We start from the raw sequence: 21,909 nt of genomic DNA on the forward strand, positions 1-21,909 counted from the left end.
ATAAAGGGACGGGGCCACTCATGGTCGAGTACTGAGAGGAACAGTGAGTGATGAGTCTAAATTAACTGCTGAGACCCCTCACGATGGCCCAGGACAGATGGGAATGGGGTCTTCCGCAATAATGGGCATAATGAAGCTGAGAGTCAATGCCCCCCATTTGGGACTGAGAGCCGTCCTTGTGCAAGAACAAAGTAGAGACATAGCCCTTGCCAGTCCAGCATAGTATGCCTAAATTGAGCGAGAATCCTTGGCCATCAAGTGGGGATGGACCCAATATAATCTATATCTTTATGGAAGCAGCTTCAATGTAGTCACAGACCACAAGCATCTTGTCAATCTCTTTCAAGGTACATCACAGTACACGCCTACAAGAATCAAAAAGTGGGCAGTGCAATTACAACAGTACCGCCTGAAAAACACTTATTGACCAGGGACTGACAATTCAGCCAATTTCCTTTTGGGGCATGTTAAGAACAGTACAAAGCCTAATAGATGACACACTGAAAGTATTGAAGAATGTATGTGAATTGTTACACAAGCAGCATGTCCACAAACCAGAGAAACCAGACAAGATGAAGGCCTGCAAAAGGAGCAGGAAGCGATAAAACAGGACAAGTGGAAGATGTTTCTTGCCCAGCTGCAAACATATAAGTAAAAAGAAACATTGTGCAAGTGTTGGAGATCCTGGATAGAAGTAAGTGCTACCGATGATGGGCTCATATTGCGAGGCAGGTGCATAGTTGTCCCCTTGGCGTTACAAGAAGTTTCCAAATACAGCTATCTTGCTTTCCAGTTTTTGATTGTCTCTTTTACTTGTTTTACCTATCAATCCATCTGTGATCTATTATATTTGGCACAGCTCCTTCTGGAGACTGCCCACAGAAGTCTAATTTATTTTGATTGCGTATTAACTTTGTTGGCTTTTTTGATTTTATGTCCACTTATATTTTATCTCCAGATAATATAAGAATGTGTTGTTATTCATCTTTCATTTCTTATCTTTCTTATCTTTTCTTACAAGACCTGCATTCAGGTCACTCCCATTTCACCATGTGGCTTATAAATAAATCTGACTTTAAAACCACAACAGTATTTCAGAAGCAAAATGTGCATTTGAGTTTGCAGACTATGGCCCTCATTATATACACAGTGGGATTCCCAGAACACAGACCGACAGCCTATTGAAGACCCTGCCGGCCATATTACCAACATTCTGCTGGGCCGGCAGGCGGAAACAGTGTTTCTGCCAGCCGGCCCAAGGGAATGCTGGGCCTGGACATTGCCGACGGCTCCATGTGGAGCCGTCGTCAATGCTGCAGTGCGGCAGGTACAGCAGCACCAGTCGCGCATATCACTGCCTGTAAATTGGGTACGTGACCTGCGCGACGGGGCTGTGCACGGGGGCCCCTCCACTGCCCATGACAAGTGCATGGGCAGTGCAGGGGCCCCCAGGGGGGCCCCAGAGTTCCCCTTCAGCCAGCCTTTCCCTGGCAGGGGAACCGCCAGGAAAAGGCTGGAGGAACACAGGTTCTTTATCCAGAGGGCAGTGCTGCTTGCCCTGTCGGATAGAGTACTCTGCCATCGTCAGGCTGCTTAGCGGCAGTAGCCTGGTGGTGGCGGAGGGCCGCCTGTGGCAGTCCCCCTGTGTTCGTAATATGGTGGTCTAGACCGCCATGCCGGTGGTGGTAATTTCCACCACCGTCGGCATACTTGTATAGTCTTAGCATGTGTAGGAAACTGGGTTTTGGTAGCATTACATGCCCCCACTTTTTGCCTGTTTTTTTGATGCAACTTTGACTGAAGCACACTGAGTTCCTGATAACCATGTCCCAAGAGCCATTGTTCCTTCCCCAAAACAAGACGCCTGGTCACTTGATCCCCAAGTGGCCAGGCCCTTTGGCACCTCTGTGTCAGGAATAAAGCTGTGCGCAGTCCAGGTCCCGCCAGAAACTCCACTGCGCGTATTTGCGGTGCTTCATGCGTACCACTTGTCATCCCCTCTTGTTCTAAAAGTGGTCATCAGCGTCGCCTGCCCTGTGGTAAAGCTCACGTAGCTGCAGGGTCAGGACATTGGTGGACAAGATGCACTTATCAGTGCTATTTTAGGAATGATCTACAATTCCCAGATTTCTAGAGGCAGCGGCCATCTTGGAGTGTGGCAGGCCTATAAAGCCCAGCCACGCCCAAGGAAATTGCTCACTATTTTGAAGACTTCGATGCAGTCAGACCTCGTGGGGGTTCCTTTCTCTAAGAAGAGCAGATTTCCTGCATGGCAGATTGACAGTAAATTGGAGTATCCTTGTTTCCGTGGTGAATTCAGATACGAGTGGGTCGTACTCGTAGTGGTAAGGTCTTGATGAGCCCAATCTTGAAGGGGGTTGTAACTTCCAAAAGTAAAGTGCACTTAGCACAATGAGCAAAGCACTTCAGGCCACACATGTAAAGCGCCCTTGGCACGGCAATCAAAGCGCTTGAGTTCACATGAGTAAAGCGACCTTGGCATGGGAATCAAAGCGCTTCAGAACACATGAGTAAAGCGCCCTTGGCACCGCAATCAAAGCGCTTCAGTCCACATGAGTAAAGCGCCATTGGCACCGCAATCAAAGCGCTTCAGTCCACATGAGTAAAGCACCCTTGGCAGGGCAATCAAAGCGCTTCAGTCCACATGAGTAAAGCGCCCTTGGCACGGGAATCAAAGTGCTTCAGTCCACATGAGTAAAGCGCCCTTGGCACGGCAATCAATGCGCTTCAGTCCACATGAGTAAAGCGCCCTTGGCACGGCAATCAAAGCTCTTCAGTCCACATGAGTAAAGCGCCCCCTAGCATAACGAGCGTAGCGCTTCAGACAAAGCAAGTAAAAGCGCTCTCTGGCATATTGAACAAAGCGCTTCATGTATAACAAGCAAGGCGCTTCGGTCCAACGAACAAAGCACTTCAAGTTCAATGAGTAAAACTTTCAGGCCTAGGTAGTCAATGTGAAAATGTTTCAGAGAGAAAAGCAAATTATAGTTTCATTGTTTTTTGGGAAGCATAATATGTGAGATACATATTTAAGTCTTTGAGAATATGTGAGATACATATTTAAGTCTTTGAGAATTTCTAGGCGGAGATCAAACGTTTATGTTTATGAATGTATAGTGGTTACATGATTGATATTCAGTTTGTCCATAGTCCAAGGCTTTTGCCATCTCTAGGTTCAGAGGCTGCAGTTTGTTCTTGTTCCATGATTCAAAGAAGGGGCTATGCCCAATTCACAAAGGGTCTCAATCTGATATCACGGAGACGCCTTTATTCAAGAGTCTATTGGTGAGTTATACTGTTATGAATGAGTATATGCAAATTTGTTCTAACCTTTTCTTTTCAGATCTCTCTCCCTGCAGTTCCCTACCCTAATTCCCTTCCCCCCGCCTGACTTCATCATAACTCTGTGCTATAATAGTTTTCTGAGTTGGTGACGCCAGGAGGTGGGCCTTTTGTTCAGCAGCGTGCAGATCCCCAGGAAAGGGCACTGTTACACTCTGTAAGTCCCTAGTAAATAGTACCCCTGGTACTTAGGGCATGGGTACTGAAGAGGGGCACTAAGAGTTGCAGCAAAACTTATGCTGCTCTAAGGGACCCAGCACCAAACTCGTGCAGACTACCATTGCAGGCTGTGTTACTAGGTGCTTCACAAAAGTGAAAACACGACATGGAACACAGTCTGTGTTCCAATCAATCAATCAATCAATTATTAAACTTATAAAGCGCACTATGTACCCGTTAGGGTTTCAAGGCGCTTGGGGGGGGGGGCAGCTGCTATCGGTCGAAGAGCCACATCTTGAGGAGTCTCCTGAAGGTGAGGAGGTCCTGGGTCTGGAGCAGGGAGGTCGGGAGAGAATTCCAGGTCTTGGCAGCGAGGTAGGAGAAGGATCTGCCTCCGGAGGTCTTGCGTTGAATTCGGGGGACGATAGCGAGGGAGAGGTTGGCCGAGCGGAGTTGGCGGGAGGGAACGTAGAAGTTGAGTCTGTTATTCAGTTAGGCGGGACCGGCGTCGTGTAGTGCTTTGTGCGCGTGGGTGAGAAGTTTAAAGGTGATCCTCTTGTCCACAGGGAGCCAGTGGAGGTCCTTCAGGTGGTGGGAGATGTGGCATCGGCGGGTGATGTCGAGGATCAGGTGGGCGGATGCGTTCTGGATGCGTTGGAGTCGTTGGATGTCTTTTGCTGGGATGCCTGTGTAGAGTGCGTTGCCGTAGTCAAGTCTGCTACTGACGAGGGCCTGGGTCACCGTTTTTCTGGTTTCCGTCGGGATCCACTTGTAGATTCTACGGAGCATGCGGAGGGTGTTGAAGCAGGAGGAGGAGACTGCGTTGACCTGTTTGGACATGGTGAGGGCAGAGTCAAGGATGAAGCCGAGGTTGCGTGCGTGATTGGCTGGAGTAGGTGGGGGTCCCTGTGCGGTGGGCCACCAGGAGTCGTCGCAGGCCGAGGGGGAGCGTCCGAGGATGAGGACTTCCGTCTTATCTGAGTTTAGCTTCAGGCGGCTGTTTCTCATCCATTCGGCAATGGATTTTAGTCCCTCGTGGAGGTTGGCTTTGGCGGTGTGTGGATCTTTAGTAAGGGAGAGGATGAGCTGGGTGTCGTCGGCGTAGGAGAGGATGCTGAGGTTGTGCTGACGGGCCAGTTGTGCGAGGGGTGCCATGTAGAATTTGGGGGGCGATGGTGGAGTCGGCTTTGTTGTAGACGTGGTGTGGGCAGGGGTCTGATGGGGATCCTGAGTGGATGGAGTTCATGGTCTTTCGGGTTTCGGTGTCATCTACGTGGGTCCAGGTGGTGAGGCGGTCGGCGTAGGAGGAGTTTTCGGGGGTGGTGTCTGGCGGAGGTGTGGAGTTGAGGCTGTCGTGGATGGCGGCGATTTTCTGGTAGAAAAAAGTAGAGAGTGCGTTGCAGAGTTTCTGGGATGGTGGGATGTCGTTGACGTTGGCGCTGGGGTTGGAGAGCTCCTTCACGATGCAGAAGAGTTCCTTGCTGTCGTGTGCGTTGTTGTTAAGGCGTTCTGTGAAGTGGGAGCATTTGGCCAGTCGGATAAGTTGGTGGTGCTTGCGGGTGGCTTCCTTGTGGACTGCTAGGCTGTTGGGTGTGCGTTCGAGCAGCCATTTTTTCTTGAGTTTCTGGCAGGAGTGTTTGGAGGTGATGAGTTTGTCTGTGAACCAGGCTGCTTTTTTCTTTTCTTGGTTGAAGGTGGGCCTCTTGAGTGGTGCGAGGGTGTTGGCGCAGTTGAGGAGCCACTGTTGGAGGTTGATGGCGGTGGAGTCCGGGTTGGTGGGGTCGGTCGGCGGGTTCTTGGCGAGGGTGCTGGTTAGTTGGTCTGCGGTGATTTTTCCCCAGCTGCGGTGTGGTGGTAGTGGGGTGCGGTGATGTTCGGTGTTTTTCTTGAATGTGAAATGGACTCAGTGGTGGTCGGTCCAGTGGAGTTCAGTGGTGTGGTTGAAAGAGATGTGGTTGCTTGCAGTGAAGAGTGGGTCTAGGGTGTGACCGGCGATGTGGGTGGGTGTGTTGACCAGTTGTCTGAGTCCGAGGTTGGAGAGGTTGGTGGTCAGTGATGCGGTGTTGGCGCCGTTGTTGTTCTCCAGGTGGAAATTGAGGTCTCCAAGGAGGATGTAGTCCGTTGAGGCAAGGGCGTGGGTGCTGGCGAGGTCGGAAATGGTGTCACTGAAGGGGGCTCTTGGTCCTGGTGGTCGGTATATGAGAGTTCCTCTGAGGGTAGTGTTGGGGTCCGTGTGGATCTGGAAGTGAAGGTGTTCCGCTGTCTTGAGGGTGTCGTCCGTGTGGGTGTGGATCTTGAGGGTGGATTTGTGGACGATGGCTATTCCTCCAGCGATTCCGTTGGTGCGATCTCTTCTGGTGATCTTGTAGCCGTCAGGGATAGCGATGGCGATATCCGGGGCCGAGGAGTCGTTCCACCAGGTTTCGGTCAGGAAGGCTACGTCTGGGGCGGTGGTGTCGAGCAGGTCCCAGAGCTCGATGGCGTGCTTTCGTGCGGAGCGTGTGTTGAGGAGGATGCAGTGGAGGTGGTTGGTGTTGGTTGCTGAAGGCTTCGTTGTTCTGTTGCAGGTGAAGTTGCAGGTGCGGCAGGAGAAGGGTCCTTTGGTGTGCTTTGGAGTGGCCTGGAAGCAGGCTGTGGAGGAGCCAGGGTTAAGGGCGAGGAGTTCGCTGGCCGAGTAGAGAAGGCTGGTGGTGCGGGGGGTGTGTGGACTAGGGGGGGTGGCACTGGGCGCGGTCGAGGCGCGGACGGGCGCAGATGGGCTTGCCTCTGGCGAGCCAGCGGCGCGCCCGCTGCGCGGACACGCAGCGCCAGCCATTAAGAAGGGAGGGGAGGCGGGAGGGAGTGGCGAATAGGGGCGCGAGGGGGGCGGGCCGCAGGGAGGCAGCGGCAGGGAGAGATCGGCAAGGGGGAGCGCCCAAGGGGCGAAAACCAGGAAAACAAGGCACAAAAAGTAAAGGCACAAGTTAAAAACAGTCACAATATACAATGGATGCACAAATACAATCGGGGTACAGCGATCAGTAGGGGCACACTGGGGGCAAGAGCGGAAGGAGGCAAGGCAAGGCGATGAAAAAAGTGGAAAAACACTTACAGAACGGCGAAAAAGCGGCACAAGGGTCTAGTGAGGCTTACCAGGGCCTCGAACACGCTAGCAGCAGCGTGGGCGGGGGTCAAGGGCACGAGACAGCAGGGTGGTGCTGCGGACGTGGGGGGGCGAGCTCACTCGCGACGCGCAGCGCCAGCCATTAAGAAGGGAGGGGGGAGGGAGGAGCAGCTGGGAGGCGGGAGGGAGCGGCGAATGGGGGCGCGAGGGGGGCGGGCCGCAGGGAGGCAGCGGCAGGGAGAGATCGGCAAGGGGGAGTGCCCAAGGGGCGAAAACCAGGAAAACAAGGCACAAAAAGTAAAGGCACAAGTTAAAAACAGTCACAATATACAATGGATGCACAAATACAATCGGGGTACAGCGATCAGAAGAGGCACACTGGGGGCAAGAGCGCAAGGAGGCAAGGCGCTGAAAAAAGTGGAAAAATACTTACAGAACGGCGAAAAAGCGGCACAAGGGTCTAGTGAGGCTTACCAGGGCCTCGAACATGCTAGCAGCAGCGTGGGCGGGGGTCAAGGGCACGAGACAGCAGGGTGGTGCTGCGGACGTGGGGGGCGAGCTCTAGACCTAAAACAGGTCAGAGGTCGCTCCATGTCCCCTAAACACTGCATGATATCTTTGCAAGTCTTCCCTAAAGCAGGCCTTATAGCCCTAAGGCAGGGTGCATTACATTACATGTGAGGGAATATCTAGAAGAGCAGATATGCCCCTGCTATGTCTTTGTCGATTCTTAGACATAGTAAGGGAACAGGGGAGCCATTTTGAATACATGTGCTGGACACTGGTCAATACGAGTTCCCCAGCTACATGAAGACTTCACTGAAACTAGCGATGTTTGGTATTAAACATCTCATATTAATAAACCCTCACTGATTCCAGTGATGGATTTATTAATACATGCACCCAGTAGGCACATTAGCGGTGCACCCATTAAACCTACCAACTGCTGGTGAGCTCACTGACCAGTTCTAGCCAGTTTGCTACCAACAGACAATAATCTGACCTCCGAGGGTGAGAGACTTCACACTGTGGAGGTCAAAAATAAAAGCCAGCTCTGGCTGGGGTGTTAACACACCCCTCCCAACAGGATGACCCACAAATCTGCTTTCCAAGGCAGGGAGTTTCAAAGACCTTTCTCAGAGGAAGATGCAGATCCCCTGGCGCGAGGCCCATCTTGCATGTGGACAGGCAGGAAAACGAACTATGCAGGAAGTGTGTCGCATTTCGAGGCTGGACTCATATTCTACCCTCAGAAATTCTGCCATCTTGTTTGTGGTGGAATTTAAGAACTTTGGACACAGTGATGTCCACTCGCCACAGGAAGTGGTCATCTAGGGGATATAGTGACCCCAAGTTTAAGTAGCCCATTGGCTACTACCCTTCACTCACCTTAACACCTTCTAAATTGGGTATTTAGGGGACCATGTGATACCAGGACTTCAGGTCTTTGCTGGACACAAAAGAAGGAGTGGACAAGAAGTCTGCTGGACCTGAGAATGCAAGAGCACGACTGCCTTGCCGCCGACCCTGCCAGCCAGTCTGCTGCACCCGACCCTCGAGGAGCAACTGACCTGTCCTGTCATTGCAACCTTCAAGAAACTAGAAGAGCTGCCAGTGCTTTGCAAATCGCCAGGAAGAACTCCTCCGGAGTAGAGGAGTTGCTCCCTTCCATCCGCACACACTCAAGAAAGAACTGTGAGGACTAAGACTGCCAAAAACCTGACAAAGGACATAACTACTGCACCCGAGCCACCTAGCCCGAGCTGAAGTGGGCTAACTGTGTCAGCATGGCCCCCAGGCCCTCCAGAGACAAAGTCCACCCGAGTTTGCCCACTGTGGACTTCAAGATGGCATCTGCAGCGTGTTTCTGAAGACCACCCTGCAACCGTGAGTGACCAGGAGAAGGAAACCGGATGCCTCAGGACACCTCTTTACCTGTCTTCCCAGGACCGTGGAGCTAAGGGTGTCCCCAAGTCTCTCAGCCTCGTGAGCCCTGAGCCCACTTGTTGGTTTGGACAGATTGGACACCCCCAGTCCAAGCCTGCAGACTGTTTCTGCAGGCCCCCCTGCAACGCGAGGAACTCCAGCACCAGATCTGACACCAAAAGACACCACTGCACCTGAGCCCTAAAGCCAGAGGAGAAGGGGGGCGATGGTGTCCCCACATGCCTGAGGACCTCAAGGGTTGAGCCCCACTGTGAGTTCCCCTGGACTGGCCCTGCAGCAACATTCCAACCCAGCCGTTTACAATTAATGTGAATGGGACACCTGATGCCGTAACACACCTCTGAACCCGGACGCACTAAAGCCTCCCAAGGTGACCTGTTGCTGTGGCCTTGGACCCTATCCCATACTCAACCTTTGTCCTGCAAAGTGCCCAAATGCAGTACATGTTTTTCACCCATAGGATAACATTACTGCTCCCAACAATTGCCACTTAAAAGTGTCAACTTTTAAAAACTGTACAGATTCCTGTCTCTAAAAGTATTCATCTGAATTTGGAATCTACATTTATTTATATAAAGTTGATTTTAGTTTTTTTTTTTACAAATTGGTGTTGGATTTCTTTATTGAGTGTGTGTCTCACTTGCTGTATGAGTGTGTGCCCTACATGCTTAGCACTACCCTCTGGTATGCCTAACTGCTCGGCCACACTACCCAAAAAGAGAGCATTTGGGATGTCACTTGTGCCTCTATGATATCTCTGAGGATTGCTTGGACTATGCCCAGTGTACCTCATTTTGGTCCACTGTATAAAGAAACAGCTTCTTACAGTATTCCTCTCTGACTCATCAGCTCCTGTGAGTCATAGCGTACTAGCTATGAAAATAAATGAAAATATGGTTGGTAAATGAGGTAGATAAAACTGATGCATGAACCTACCTTCAGAGATTCTTTTGATGAGGTATCTACTGATTCTTGAAGTCTCAAGTTTTCAACAATACGTTTTGATTCCAAAATCCAGTTTCTAGCTTCGTTCAGGTGCTCTTCAAATGTGTCGATCTCGAGTAGAAGCTGGTCAACTTTTTCAGTAATAAGTGAGGTTGTTTCTGAAGTCTATGATGGAGAGAAATAGAGTTTCAGTGCTTTAAAATAGTTGTGTGAAGTGGCATACCCATACAAATGTAAAACAATAAATTGGTTACTCAAATGTATTTGCAAATGTCTTAAGTCATATATTAAAATTACATTTTTATTGACTTGTCCAAGTGATATATTTAAGAATTAGTGCCAGAATGTTCAATTTTTACATTTATTTATAGAAAATATACAGCACACAATAGGTAAGTAATCGTTTCAAGGAGTGAATTGGAAAAAAGTTGTGAATTGATGTAGCAATGTTAGAAAAAAAAAAATCTCAGGTGGAATGAGAGCTAAGGGGAGATAAAGTATGTTTGTATTGTGATACCGATTTCACAACAAAGCCATGAGGGTGGGTTAAGTTATGGGCTGGGCAGCAGGTTTGTCAGGGACAAAGCAAATTGAAAGAGGTAGAGTATTAGTCAAGCTCAATCCAAACTTGAGTATGATCTTTGGAACTTTGCAATCATCAGCAGATGGGGTTCAAGATAGATTTAATTTGAACTCACATCTGTAGTAAAAAGAAAATTAAGTTGAGGTGGTGTAGTAAAGAGGAAGACTCCACTCCATTTGATTGCACAGAGGTTTCATGGAAGTAAATAAGACAACAGCTTCCACCATACACAAGAGTCCGGGGGATCCCTCAAACTGATTCTACATTGAAACCAAAGTACATAAACAGTCTAAAAGAGAATGAGAGCTTGGCCAATGAAAATACAATTAGCAATATACGTCATATAACATTGAAAACTAAAGGCATAAAAAACAATGAGTAACTATATGAAGCATCTAGTAAAAACAGTACAACTTGCAAGATGCACCGGTGGACCATTCTGAAGTAAATAGAATGAAAGCCTCACCAACGCAAAGGTTAGTTATGTCCTGTAATGGACCAAAAATGTCTAACGCATGTAGAATGTGAACATACAAGAGGACAATGATGACTTGTTGAAAAATAGATGTATTTATAGAAATGGAGGAGGAAGAGATGTGGCCTACTGACTAGAGAAGCTGACTTTGGAACTTTGGGAACCAGATCTGAAACCCTACCTCAGCTCAACATATTGTGATTCTGGGCTTGTTAGTCAATCTCTACATTCCTCAAAATCTTGTTTTCTTGCCAAGCACTAAAATGCCTTTAAGTTCGCACTACATGAAACTGCAAAAAATTGTGAGTGTTGCTTTTAATTGTTATTTTATCTCTGAATATGAATGTCCGCTATCACTGAAAGACAGCAACTGATGTCTATGGGGTATTAAGATGTGTATCTGTACAGAAGAGCTGGAGACCTAAGATGTATCTGTTATCATACATCAATGAGGCAAAGATTGGGAGTAGGAGGTAATGAAGAAGACAATAATGAAGCACATCAGCTGATGGATGGATAACCCTGAAACATCAAGATGAAGGTCACATATGGCATGAACTGCAGATTTCATACTTTGTATAATTTGTATAATTTTGTTTTTATTTTTTATTTAGAGGTTACATGTGGGCACAAGTTACCACATCTGAGAAGATCTGTACCTGGTACAACGACAAACAAGTAGTAGCATATTGCAAAATGAGGTGACTAATGAAGAATGTAGAGGCAGATTCATAAAGCAAAGCCCAACAGTTTGGATTTCAATATTCTAACATAACTTTGTTTGACCTAAAACTTGATTTTAATATCTCGCAAATATAAATTCAAGATGGGACTATACATTTGTATTGTGTTCCACACCCGGGCACCACTCTTTGAGAATGTATACTATTTTGACTTAGGTATAAAATGTATCCCAAATTAGGAATATTAGTTTTATTTACCAGAGAGACCTCAAAAGGAAGGATTAATGTGGGAGGGTATGAATACTTTAATCCAATATTAAATCATATTTCATTCTTGTGGCCAGTATAGCTTGGCTATTATAACTTGAGATCTGTGTGCACCACTTTCATGCATTTCTTCTGCTTTTTCCTCATAGGTTAGCTACATTTTTGTACTTCATCAACTCCTACAGTGGCCGACGCCAATACTACTCCCCTGGTGCGGGTCAAAACCAGTGGCCGACACCAGGGAGGTGGTCAAAAAACCCTCAGGTGCGTGGCACCCGAAAGATTTTTTTTTTATATAAAAATACCCCGGAAGACACAGAAGATCTTCACGGCGCGCTGACGTCACTATGTGTTTTCTCCATCGGAGCAGGAAGAGGCTGCTTCCTGCTCTGGTGGGGAAAACAGCCCCAAACGGCCTTCTCGACGTTCAGAAAGGCCTCATTTGAAAGGGGAGACTCTCCTCTTTCAAACAAGGCCTTCCCGAACGGGTTTCCTTGCCCTTGATCGCAGCACAGCTGCAATTGAGGGCCAGGAAAACCCCATTAGACACCACGGAGTTCACTTGAGGGGGTCAGCCCCCTCGGCAAACAGGGGCATATATTTTTCTTAACAAGGTAGGCTTACCCCTGGGGGCGTGATCACGCCCGATCGCATCCCCCAGGGGTTTACATTTAAAAAAAAAAGGAATTAAAGAAGGAAAAAAAGAAATTGACAGGGGGTTGTCCGTGAGCAGGGTAACCCGCTGTGGGGCAATCATTTTTTTAAATAGTTGTATGGTTTCCCTGAGGCCACTATGGCCCCCAAGGAAACCAAACATCTGTTAAAAAATAAATAGATCTATATATCTAGAGAGAGAAAGCGAGAGATCTTTATATAGACATATCTATGTAGATATATCTATCTATAAATAGATATGTATATATAGATGTCTAAATATAGATCTATATATATATATATATATATATATATATATATATATATATATCTTGCGTCTTCAAAGCAGTGCACATACTTCAACTGATGTGTATCATCTGTAGCTTTTAGGCAGCAATAAAAAAGTCAAGTAAGTCTTGTGATTATGTTTCTGCTACAAAAGGATCTGTCTTTTGTCTAGTGGCAGTTTTGATGCCATAAAGTAGCGCAGAAGCTTTATATGCCAACTGCAAAGATCAAATCTGTATTTTATGTAAATAACTGAGAACATTAGTAAAGTCAGCCATTCAGCCATTACCTGTGCTATAATACAAATGAAATGTATGTGCGGGTGCTATGGATAGATGAAGGTCACTTTTGCTGGGTGGTAGTGAGGGAATCCGAGGAGGAGGTCATAAGAGGGGGAGCACCAATAATGATTGTTGGACTAGATGTTAGAGGTGCTAAAGACTGTGACAATATGTATGTGACAAGGGGCCAGATGTATCAACAAGGCCATTTGCGATTCGGAAATAGCGATTTTTAAGAAATCGCTATTTCCAACTCGCAAAGTGCGATGTATCAAATTTGCGAATCGGTAATAGTGATTTCTTAAAAATCGCAAATGCTGTTACAAATTGCGATACCGGCCCCATTCGCACCTATGGGCCTGTTGGCCCATATCTGCAAATTTTTTGCATTTCCAAAATTGAGATTTCTGAACCAGAAATCGCAATTTTGGAAATGCAAAACCCCAGGCTGCTGGGGACCTAAGGCCCCTCTGCTGCACCCCAAAAAAAATTGGGGGGACATGTAAGGTGCACACATGTCAAAATGGCAGGTGTGCTTTACATGTACAATTTAAAAATGCATTTTAAATGCATTTTTAAATTTTGCACATGGTTACCACCAAGTTAAACTTGGTGGTAATTAGCGATTCCTGAATGCCAAAATCGCACTTAGGAATTGCTTCATACATGTGCTAAGGAATCGCAAATAAGGAATCCTTATTTGCGATTTCTAATTTAGAGAGTCGCAATTTGCGACTCTCTAAACAGGGTCGCAATTTTAAGGAATCGCTATTTTAGCGATTCCTTAAAATTGTATTCAGAATGTATTTCATACATTCTGAAATGGCATTTTGCATTTGCAAACGGGCATTTGCACCGTTTGCGAACGCAAAATGCTTTCATACATCTGGCCCAAGGTGAAGTAATAGTGTGTCTTGAAAGAACGTGCTGACTAGGGAAGAAGCAAAGGTAAGGTGACCTCTACTGTAGCACGTATCACATGCACACCACTACCAACAATTTTGTGACTGTCTACATAGGCTAGTATTTTAGAGCAACTGTTTAGCCAGTAGCAGAGATGGAATCTCATTGGATGACTGTTGCTCAAGTCCTCACTCGGGTTACAGAGGACAGCTCTGACGTAGGATCAGAGACTGAGACAGCAGATACTGAGACAGCATCTGAGGGAGAAGACAATGGCGCAGACTCTGAGAGTGATTTTTCAGTCAGCGGAGTCCCATTCAATAACTCCTCTTCCATTGATTATGAAGGAGGTGATGAGGACAGCCCTGCTGTCCCTTCGCAAGCACAGTCTGTATAGCAGGACAATAGCGGGTTAGCACAACCCAGACAGCAGGTGCATGCGGTGTCATGCACAGAGAGAGTGCTCTCTTGGGTGCTCCCCAATTTAGTTCAGCCCCAAATTCCACTGCCCAAATCTTACTGTGGAGACATCAAAATTATCTATTACAAAACAACCTGGTTTTGTAAGGCAGGCACCTGCGTTTTTGGTCCTGGGCTCGGTGGTCTTATAGGGAAACCTACCAAACCCAGATATTTCTGGAAACTAGACATCCAGGGGGGCCCACAGAGGTGTGACTTGTGTGGATTCCCCAATGTTTCCTTACCCAGAATACCCTGCAAAGGTGAAATGTTGAATGAAAAATCAATTTTTTCTTGCATTTCTGTCACACAAACTACAAGAATATGCTGGGATCCACAAAATTCCTACCACCCCGTGTTTCCCCACCTGTCTTGATAAAAACGCGTCAGGAATGGATCACCCCAGGGTCAACAGTTGCCCTCATGTAAGGACCTAATCTGACCATTGTGTGATCTATTCCTGTCGCGGGCACTAAGCCTAACCACACAAGTGAGGTACCATTTTTATCAGGAGACTTGGGGGAATGCTGGGTGGATGGAAGTTTGCAGCTCCTCTCAGATTCCAGAATTTGCAGCACCAAAATCTGAGGGGAAAGTGTTTTTTTTGCCAAATTGTGAGGTTTGCAAAGGATTCTGGGTAACAGAACCTGGTGAGTGCCCCACAAGTCACCCCATCCTGGATTCCCCCAGGTGTCTAGTTTTCAAACATGCACAGGGTTGGTAGGTTTTTCCTAGGTGCCAGCTGAGCTAGAGGCAAAAATCCACAGCTAGGCACTTTCCGAAAAAAAACAAGTCAGATTTTAATGTAAAAATGTGATGTGTCCATGTTGCGTTTCGTGTCGTGGGCATCAGGCCTACCCACGCAAGTGAGGTACCATTTTTATCGGAAGACTTGGGGGGACACAGAATAGCAGAACAAGTGCTATTACCCCTTATCTTTCTCTACATTTTTTCCTTCCAAATGTAAGACAGTGTGTAAAAAAGACGTCTATTTGAGAAATGCCCTTTAATTCACATGCTCGTATGGGCACTCCAGAATTCTGAGATGTGCAAATAACCACTGCTTCTCAACACCTTGTCCTGTGCCCATTTTGGAAATACAGAGGTTTCCTTGATACCTAGTTTTCACTCCTTATATTTCACTAAATAAATTGCTGTACACTCGGTATACAATGAAAACCCATTGCAAGGTGCAGCTCCTTTATTGGTTCTGGGCACCTAGGGTTCTTGATGAACCTATAAGCTCTATATATCCCCGCAACCAAAAGAGTCCAGCAGACGTAACAGTATATTACTTTTGAAAATATGACATTGCAGGAAAAAGTTACAGAGTAAAACGTGGAGAAAAATGGCTGTTTTTTTAGCTCCATTTCAATATCTTTTATTTGAGCTGTTATTTTCTGTAGGAAAACCTTGTAGGATCTATGCAAATGACCCCTTGCTGAGTTCAGAATTTTGTCTACTTTTCAGAAATGTTTACTGTCTGGGATCCAGCATTGGTTTCACACACATTTCTGTCACTAACTGGAAGGAGGCTAAAAGCACAAAAAATAGTAAAAATGGGGTATGTCCCTGTATAATGCCAAAATTGCATTGAATAATGTGGTTTTCTGATTCAAGTCTGCCTGTTCCTGAAAGCTGGGAAGACGGTGATGTTAGCACCGGAAACCCTTTGTTGATGCCATTTTCAGGGAAAAAAACACATGCTTTCTTCTGCAGCTCTTTTTTCCCATTTTCCTGAAAAAAACAACATTTTAGCTATATTTTGGCTAATTTCTTGGTCTCCTCCATGGGAACCCACAAAACTATGGGTACCTTTAGAATTCCTAAGATGTTGGGAATAAAAGGCTGCAAATTTGGCGTGGAAAGCTTATGTGGACAGAAAGTTAAAAAAGACTAAGCGCAAACTACCCCAAATAGCCCAAAAAGGGTTCAGCACTGGGGAGGGGGGTGGGTGGAAGGCCCAGCAGCTAAGGGGTTAAAGACGTAACAGACTGGGTCCTGTTGTCAAAAAATAGATATGTGCAGTTTATCTTTCATCAGTCTTGATGAAGTATTTAAGCTGTTCCTATTAATTTTACTAGTTGTTAAATAGTTTAACTTAAAGTTCAATAAAGAAATGTCATAGCAGTACTCCACAGAGACATTGTGGTAATGGGAAACATGTTATCTGGAAGTTTCACTCAAAGATCCAGATTTACTAAAGCGTTGTGCCAGCAATGCATAACTTTTGTGACATAAACGCAACACAACGTATTGGAGTGAGATTTACTATCTATTGCAAACAAGGATTTTCATTGGAATGCATCCCGAAATAAACCAAAGTTGAGGTACGAGCTACTTTGCCCAAGGGCTGTTTCATGGGTGATACATGGGCAATACCATGCAACCACCTATGGGTGTTGATACAAATACCTGTCTACTAACATTGGCAGACAAGGATTTATTCCAAAACCTTACGCCTTCTCAAGGAAGGCTTAACAAGAAGAAATATTTTTAAATACTCCTTATTTTTCCAACTTTGCAAGTGTGCTCCATTGTACAGCATAAATACAAAATGGTAAAAGCCTTAAAGCATATTTTATGTCATGGATGAGTTCACTACCAGGACAAAACCTATGTGCACCATCAAAACTAGCCACGGGCGCCGCACACAGTTTGGGAACCAGTGGCTGTAGTTTTATTGTGTCCGAACTGGAAATAGCTCAGTGGTTCCCAAACTGTGTGCGTTGCCCCTGGCTAGTTTTGATGGCGCACCAGGAAGCCGCGGCTCCCAGTTTGGGAACCACTACTTTAGAGAATGCACACACTTTTGCAGTATGGCACAAGGGTGTGTGCGTAGGTGGATGACATCCAAAAGTGGACCAGCACTGGGGGAGAGAAAAACTGCAACAAAACGCACTGTAGTTTAGCAGATATTGCACATTGTTTCTCTCTCCCTTTATCGCTAGGGAGCACAGCAACACTGGTTGCTGCACCACCGTGAGTCAAATGTTAATGTACATTTGGGCCAAAATGTATTATCAAATTGTTTATCAATGAGTCAGTAGGTGTACATCTAGTGACTGATTTCCATCTATTTTTTAGCTCGAGCAGGTTAATGGAGAAACGAAGAAATGTACATTTATATGAAGAAGGTATGAAAAAAGGGGAAAACGAATCATTCATGCATCTGCTAGCAAACGTTTTAGTAAGCACTGGTAAAAAATAAAAAGTACAGCTATAGTGGCTTTTTAAAGGAATAGAAACTGCTAACTACAAAGCATTTTTGTTTGTAAATGCATTTGGATTGTCTTTTAGAACTCCTATTTTTTGGTAGATATTTGCATGGATCTTATGGATCCAAAGTCTGGACTTCACTTAAATTAGAGCAACGGTACTCTACTTCCAACAGAACAGTCACAGACACTCACTGAAATCTAGAAAAGGTGATTCTAATTCATGCAGTGGGTCCTCACCTGATGTGTTTGAAAAACAACCATAAGTTGTAAAGTTGCTGTAAGAGTAACTTTACTCATGTAGATTTACTCATGTGAATAGCTCTCAAATTATTTTTTATTTATAAATTGTAAACACAATATAGAGTCTTTTCAGGTAGTGACAGAACACAATAATTATTCAGAAGGCACGCACGTGACCTTTAATTAGGTGTGTATATGTATGCTTGTTTTTTTTGTTGTTCTAGCTAGAGTGCTCCATTTAAACTCAGAAGGTAATATCTCCCTCTCTTGAGGCTCAGCACAGATAACACTTCTGATCGAAAATTATCACAGCATGTGGAGGATAAAGTAAGATGTGTTGCTGTTCAGTTGTTAACACTGAAAAAACCTGTCAGAAGTTACTTTTTAAAAAGGTAAAATGACTGAACAATTCTGTGACTTTGTACTGTGGACAATCCTGCATTCAAAAAATCCCTGGTTGAAACTTCCTTTCTAATGGCAGAAAACAAGTTTTTCAGCCTCCACCCCTTGTGCTAGTGAAAGTATGATATCAGTGCTGTCAGTCCATGTATGGAACAAGCCTCACAAAGTAATATAAGTTGCAGAAGTTTGGATATTTTGACATACCCATGACTAAGGATATTAGCCTGATTGGTTAAATTGAAAAGCTATGTCCAATGATATACATCTGATTGGTTTGTTATGAAAGGTTATGACAAAGGCATTAGGTCTGAGTTATTTTTTAAAGAAAGTTTGTGTTGAATCCAATAAGCCTTTAAGCGTGGACTGATATTTCACATTAAAGCCTTTAGACAGGTATATTGTCACATGAAATCTTAGAGATGACTGCAGGAAGCAAAAGAGTTTGGGGCATATTTACAAGAAAGTGGATGATGTGCCACTTTTCTTGCGCCCCCATACCGGCACCTAACGACACAATGGTTGCGCTGTATTTACAATAAGGCACACCATGGAGGTCAATAGCACAATAACGTCAACATTTTTTACACTACTGTGGCGCTTTGCTACACTAGCATCAAAAATGTTGACGCTAGTGCAGCAAAGCACAGGGAGGCCCATTGAATATAATGGGTGCGTCATTTTAACGCCTGCTCTGAGCAGGCATTAAAAATTATGGAAAAAAAGGGGCACTGAAATGTAAATTTCACTGCACCTTTTTTTTGGTGGGCCTCCTGTGCCAGAACTCATGCATACGTTATGCCTGATGCAGGCATAATGCTGCGCAAGAGGTTGCAAAGTGGAGCAATGCAAGAATTGTGCTACATTGTAAATATGGCGCAGCAGAAAAGACACCTTAGCTCCCCCTTAGCATACAAAAAAGATGCTATGGCAGCGATAAGGTGGCGCAAAGGGCTTGATAATATGCCCCTTTGTATGGCGTTTCCGCAAGAACAAACCCACACGGTAGAAAGTTTTCTCTTAGGTAATACTTTTTATGCCCTGTTAGGTGGGGTTGTTTTTTTTGTTGTCAACTGTCATTTTGTATATATTTGTAATTGTTTGATGCCATGCTTGATAGTTGTATTGTGGTAAAACTTAGATTCAACAAAGAAGGACTGAGTTTTTTCCATGGTGACAAGCCAATTATAAAAGCTATAGGCCTAGTTGTTTCATTGGGAAAAGTTAAGTAAAATTCCAGAGATCTGATATGTCAATGATGCAAAGCTACAACAAAGGCAGTAGGCCATAATTATTTATTGTGAGAAACATTTGTTAAAGCCAATGGGCCTTTAAAAATGCAATATTATTACACATTGTGTTAAAACAGTACAGAGATGTTTTGATAGATGGAACGTCACAAACAACAATAATAGGGAAGGGTTTTGGTATTGGTCACCCGCTCTGAAAAAACATGGGAGTAGAAGATTTGCAGTATGATATTTCTTAATTTGCCTTCTGAGGAGGGATTGTATATATTTTTGTCAAATCTATTTTTTTTTGCTTATTTCTTATTTTATAATTGTGTGCCTGATGGATGCCTTGTGGGCACATTTATGGGCAATTCAGAGGCCGGTGTTGGTTTCAGTCACAATTCAATAACAAAGGTTCCAGAGCTAATTGACTAATTGAAAAAGATATGACACATAGAATATGCCTGCTATGTTTATTACAAAAAGCTATAAATAAGGCTGTAGCACTGATTTCATTCTAGTGAAAAACATATGTTAAAGACAGCATGCCTTTTAACATTTTGTAACAAAGTTAATAGACCTTTAAGTGTGGGCAGGAATTTTGCTACATGGAATCTAACAGATTACTTTTGTAGACAAGAGTTTTATTACCTCCAAAGACAAGTACTGAGGGTAAACGATTTGCGTTTGAGAAAGCTTGTTAGGTCTCTTAGGAGAAGTTGAATATTGTTTTGAAAACTATAATGTTTTAACTGTTTATAATATTCTGAATATTATTTGATGTTGTGTGTATTAAAGTACTTTTTTTATCCTATCCAACAAGATTAGCTGTCAGCAAGGCTATTGTTTAAAAAAATATGCACATGTATAGAGGGAGTTTGGGTCAGTCATCTTCAGCCACTTGTCTGTCGGAGAGTCATTCACATTTTGTTTTCACGAATGACAGTATAAGGGGCAGTTTTTGCTCTATTGCCCACTGAGCCACTGAGTGATGGAATTTAGATTTTAATATTATGTGCACAAACCCTGAATATGAATTAGTGCCACAATTTGTGCAGCAGTTTTTCACTTTATCAAATAATAGGTTCCCCTTTTTATTTTACCTTCTCTTTTTGGGGGTGGAGGCAGGCATGGAACAGGATGCATTTATTGCTCGTTTTATCTGTAGTGATGTAGGATGAGTTACAGAGTGCATGCATTGATGAGGTGCTTGTAGGAAGTTGGCTATGTAGTGTACCACTGTAAGGAGACACTATGCAGATAGTCCAGGACCACCCTTATTGGCTGACAGGGGTTAAAATAATAACCCTAAAAGTTCTCTTTTTGTGGTAGAGTGGACGAGCAGTTAGGCTTATCAGAGGATAGTGTTAAGCTTTTATTGCACACACAGAGCCAGTAAGCGAGACACACTCAATAAAAATATCTGACACCAATTTATAAAAATAACACTGATTTTTATATAAATTTAGACACCTCAATCATCGTAATTGGGTAAGTACTTTTGAGTTATCAATTTTTAAGTCATAATAAGATACACTTGTTTTGACTCTAATGCGTAATGTTATAAGTGAAAGGGCACATACACTGCATGCGAGTACTTAGCAGCGACTTACAGGACCAATCTTCTGGAGTTGAGGTAAGTATGGGGTAAAGTCCAAGCAGCACCAACAAGTCAGCTCGGGAAGCACTGAGTTGTCAGGGTGCAGAGCTGCTTTTCAGCATCTGGTGCCCTAATGTTATTCTATGGGAAAAGATATGTATACAATACATTTGGGCACTTACTAGCAACGTACAGTGCTGTTCTTCTGGAGTTAAGGTAAAACAGGCAAGGCCAAAAGCAGAATCAACAGGTCACTCGGGAGGCGCTGGGGCATCCAGGTGCAGAGGTGCTTTTCAGCATCAGGTGCCCTAATGCTATCCTACGGGAAAGAATCACATACTGCATATGGGTACTTGCCAACAACTTACAAAACTGTTCTTCTGGAGTTACGGTAAGAATGGGGCAAGGTCCAAGGCAGCACCAACAGGTCACTTCGGGAAGCACTGGGGAGTCCTGGTGCAGAGGTGCTTTTCAGTGTTGGGGGTCCCATTCACTTTAGTAGGAAATGTTCCTGGGGAAAAAGAGTCTGCAGGTGGGGACTGGGTAACCAGTGCGGCTGAACCCAAAGGGGGGCTCAAGTCTTGAGAGTCTTCAGCATGCATGCACACCGTCGGCCCACAGCAACTCAGGCTGGGGGGCACATGTGCGGTGGGTCTTTGTCCGGTGGGGTCACGTTGTAAAGACTGCTTGCGGTTCTTAGTTTCTGCACAAAAGAGGTTGCAGTTGGCGACTCGGCGACCAGTCTGACTAAACCCAAGGTGGGGTTCAGCACGAGAAGGTCTAACAACCTCATTGGCACTGCTGATCCACTTCGACTCAGACTGGGGGGCTCGGTGCAGTGGTGCTTTTTGGTGTCAGGTTTTCAGCGGTCCGGAGCTCTCACAGTTCTTCTTGGGTGCCTGAGGGTGCACAAAAATACCTCTGCTACTCCACAGGAGATGCTGGGTGTTCCTAGAGGTGCTGGCAGTCCTCTTAGGCTTTTGGAGGCAGAGTAGCTGCAGGATGAGTCGACTTGGTGCAACTGTCGAGGACACCAGGCAGGGCGGCAGAGAAGGGGCCAAGTAAGTCGCTGCTCCTCAGTTCTTGCTTTTTGTGGCTCTTCAGTGT

The 21,909-nt window shown here is 45.2% G+C and overlaps 1 protein-coding gene across 9 annotated transcripts in view; it reads right to left on the minus strand.

Moving 5' to 3' along the window:
- Positions 1–21,909, minus strand: part of SYNE2 (spectrin repeat containing nuclear envelope protein 2) — a 1,823,309-nt gene that overhangs the window by 1,585,578 nt on the left and 215,822 nt on the right. For all 9 annotated transcript variants that reach the window (XM_069207355.1, XM_069207357.1, XM_069207362.1 and 6 more), the window contains exon 19: positions 9,509–9,682. In XM_069207355.1, the coding sequence (XP_069063456.1) occupies positions 9,509–9,682 (174 nt within the window). The remainder of the gene's footprint in view (positions 1–9,508; positions 9,683–21,909) is intronic.

This window comes from Pleurodeles waltl, chromosome 9, assembly GCF_031143425.1.
Source record: "Pleurodeles waltl isolate 20211129_DDA chromosome 9, aPleWal1.hap1.20221129, whole genome shotgun sequence".
In the NCBI taxonomy this organism is placed as follows: Eukaryota; Metazoa; Chordata; class Amphibia; order Caudata; family Salamandridae; genus Pleurodeles; species Pleurodeles waltl.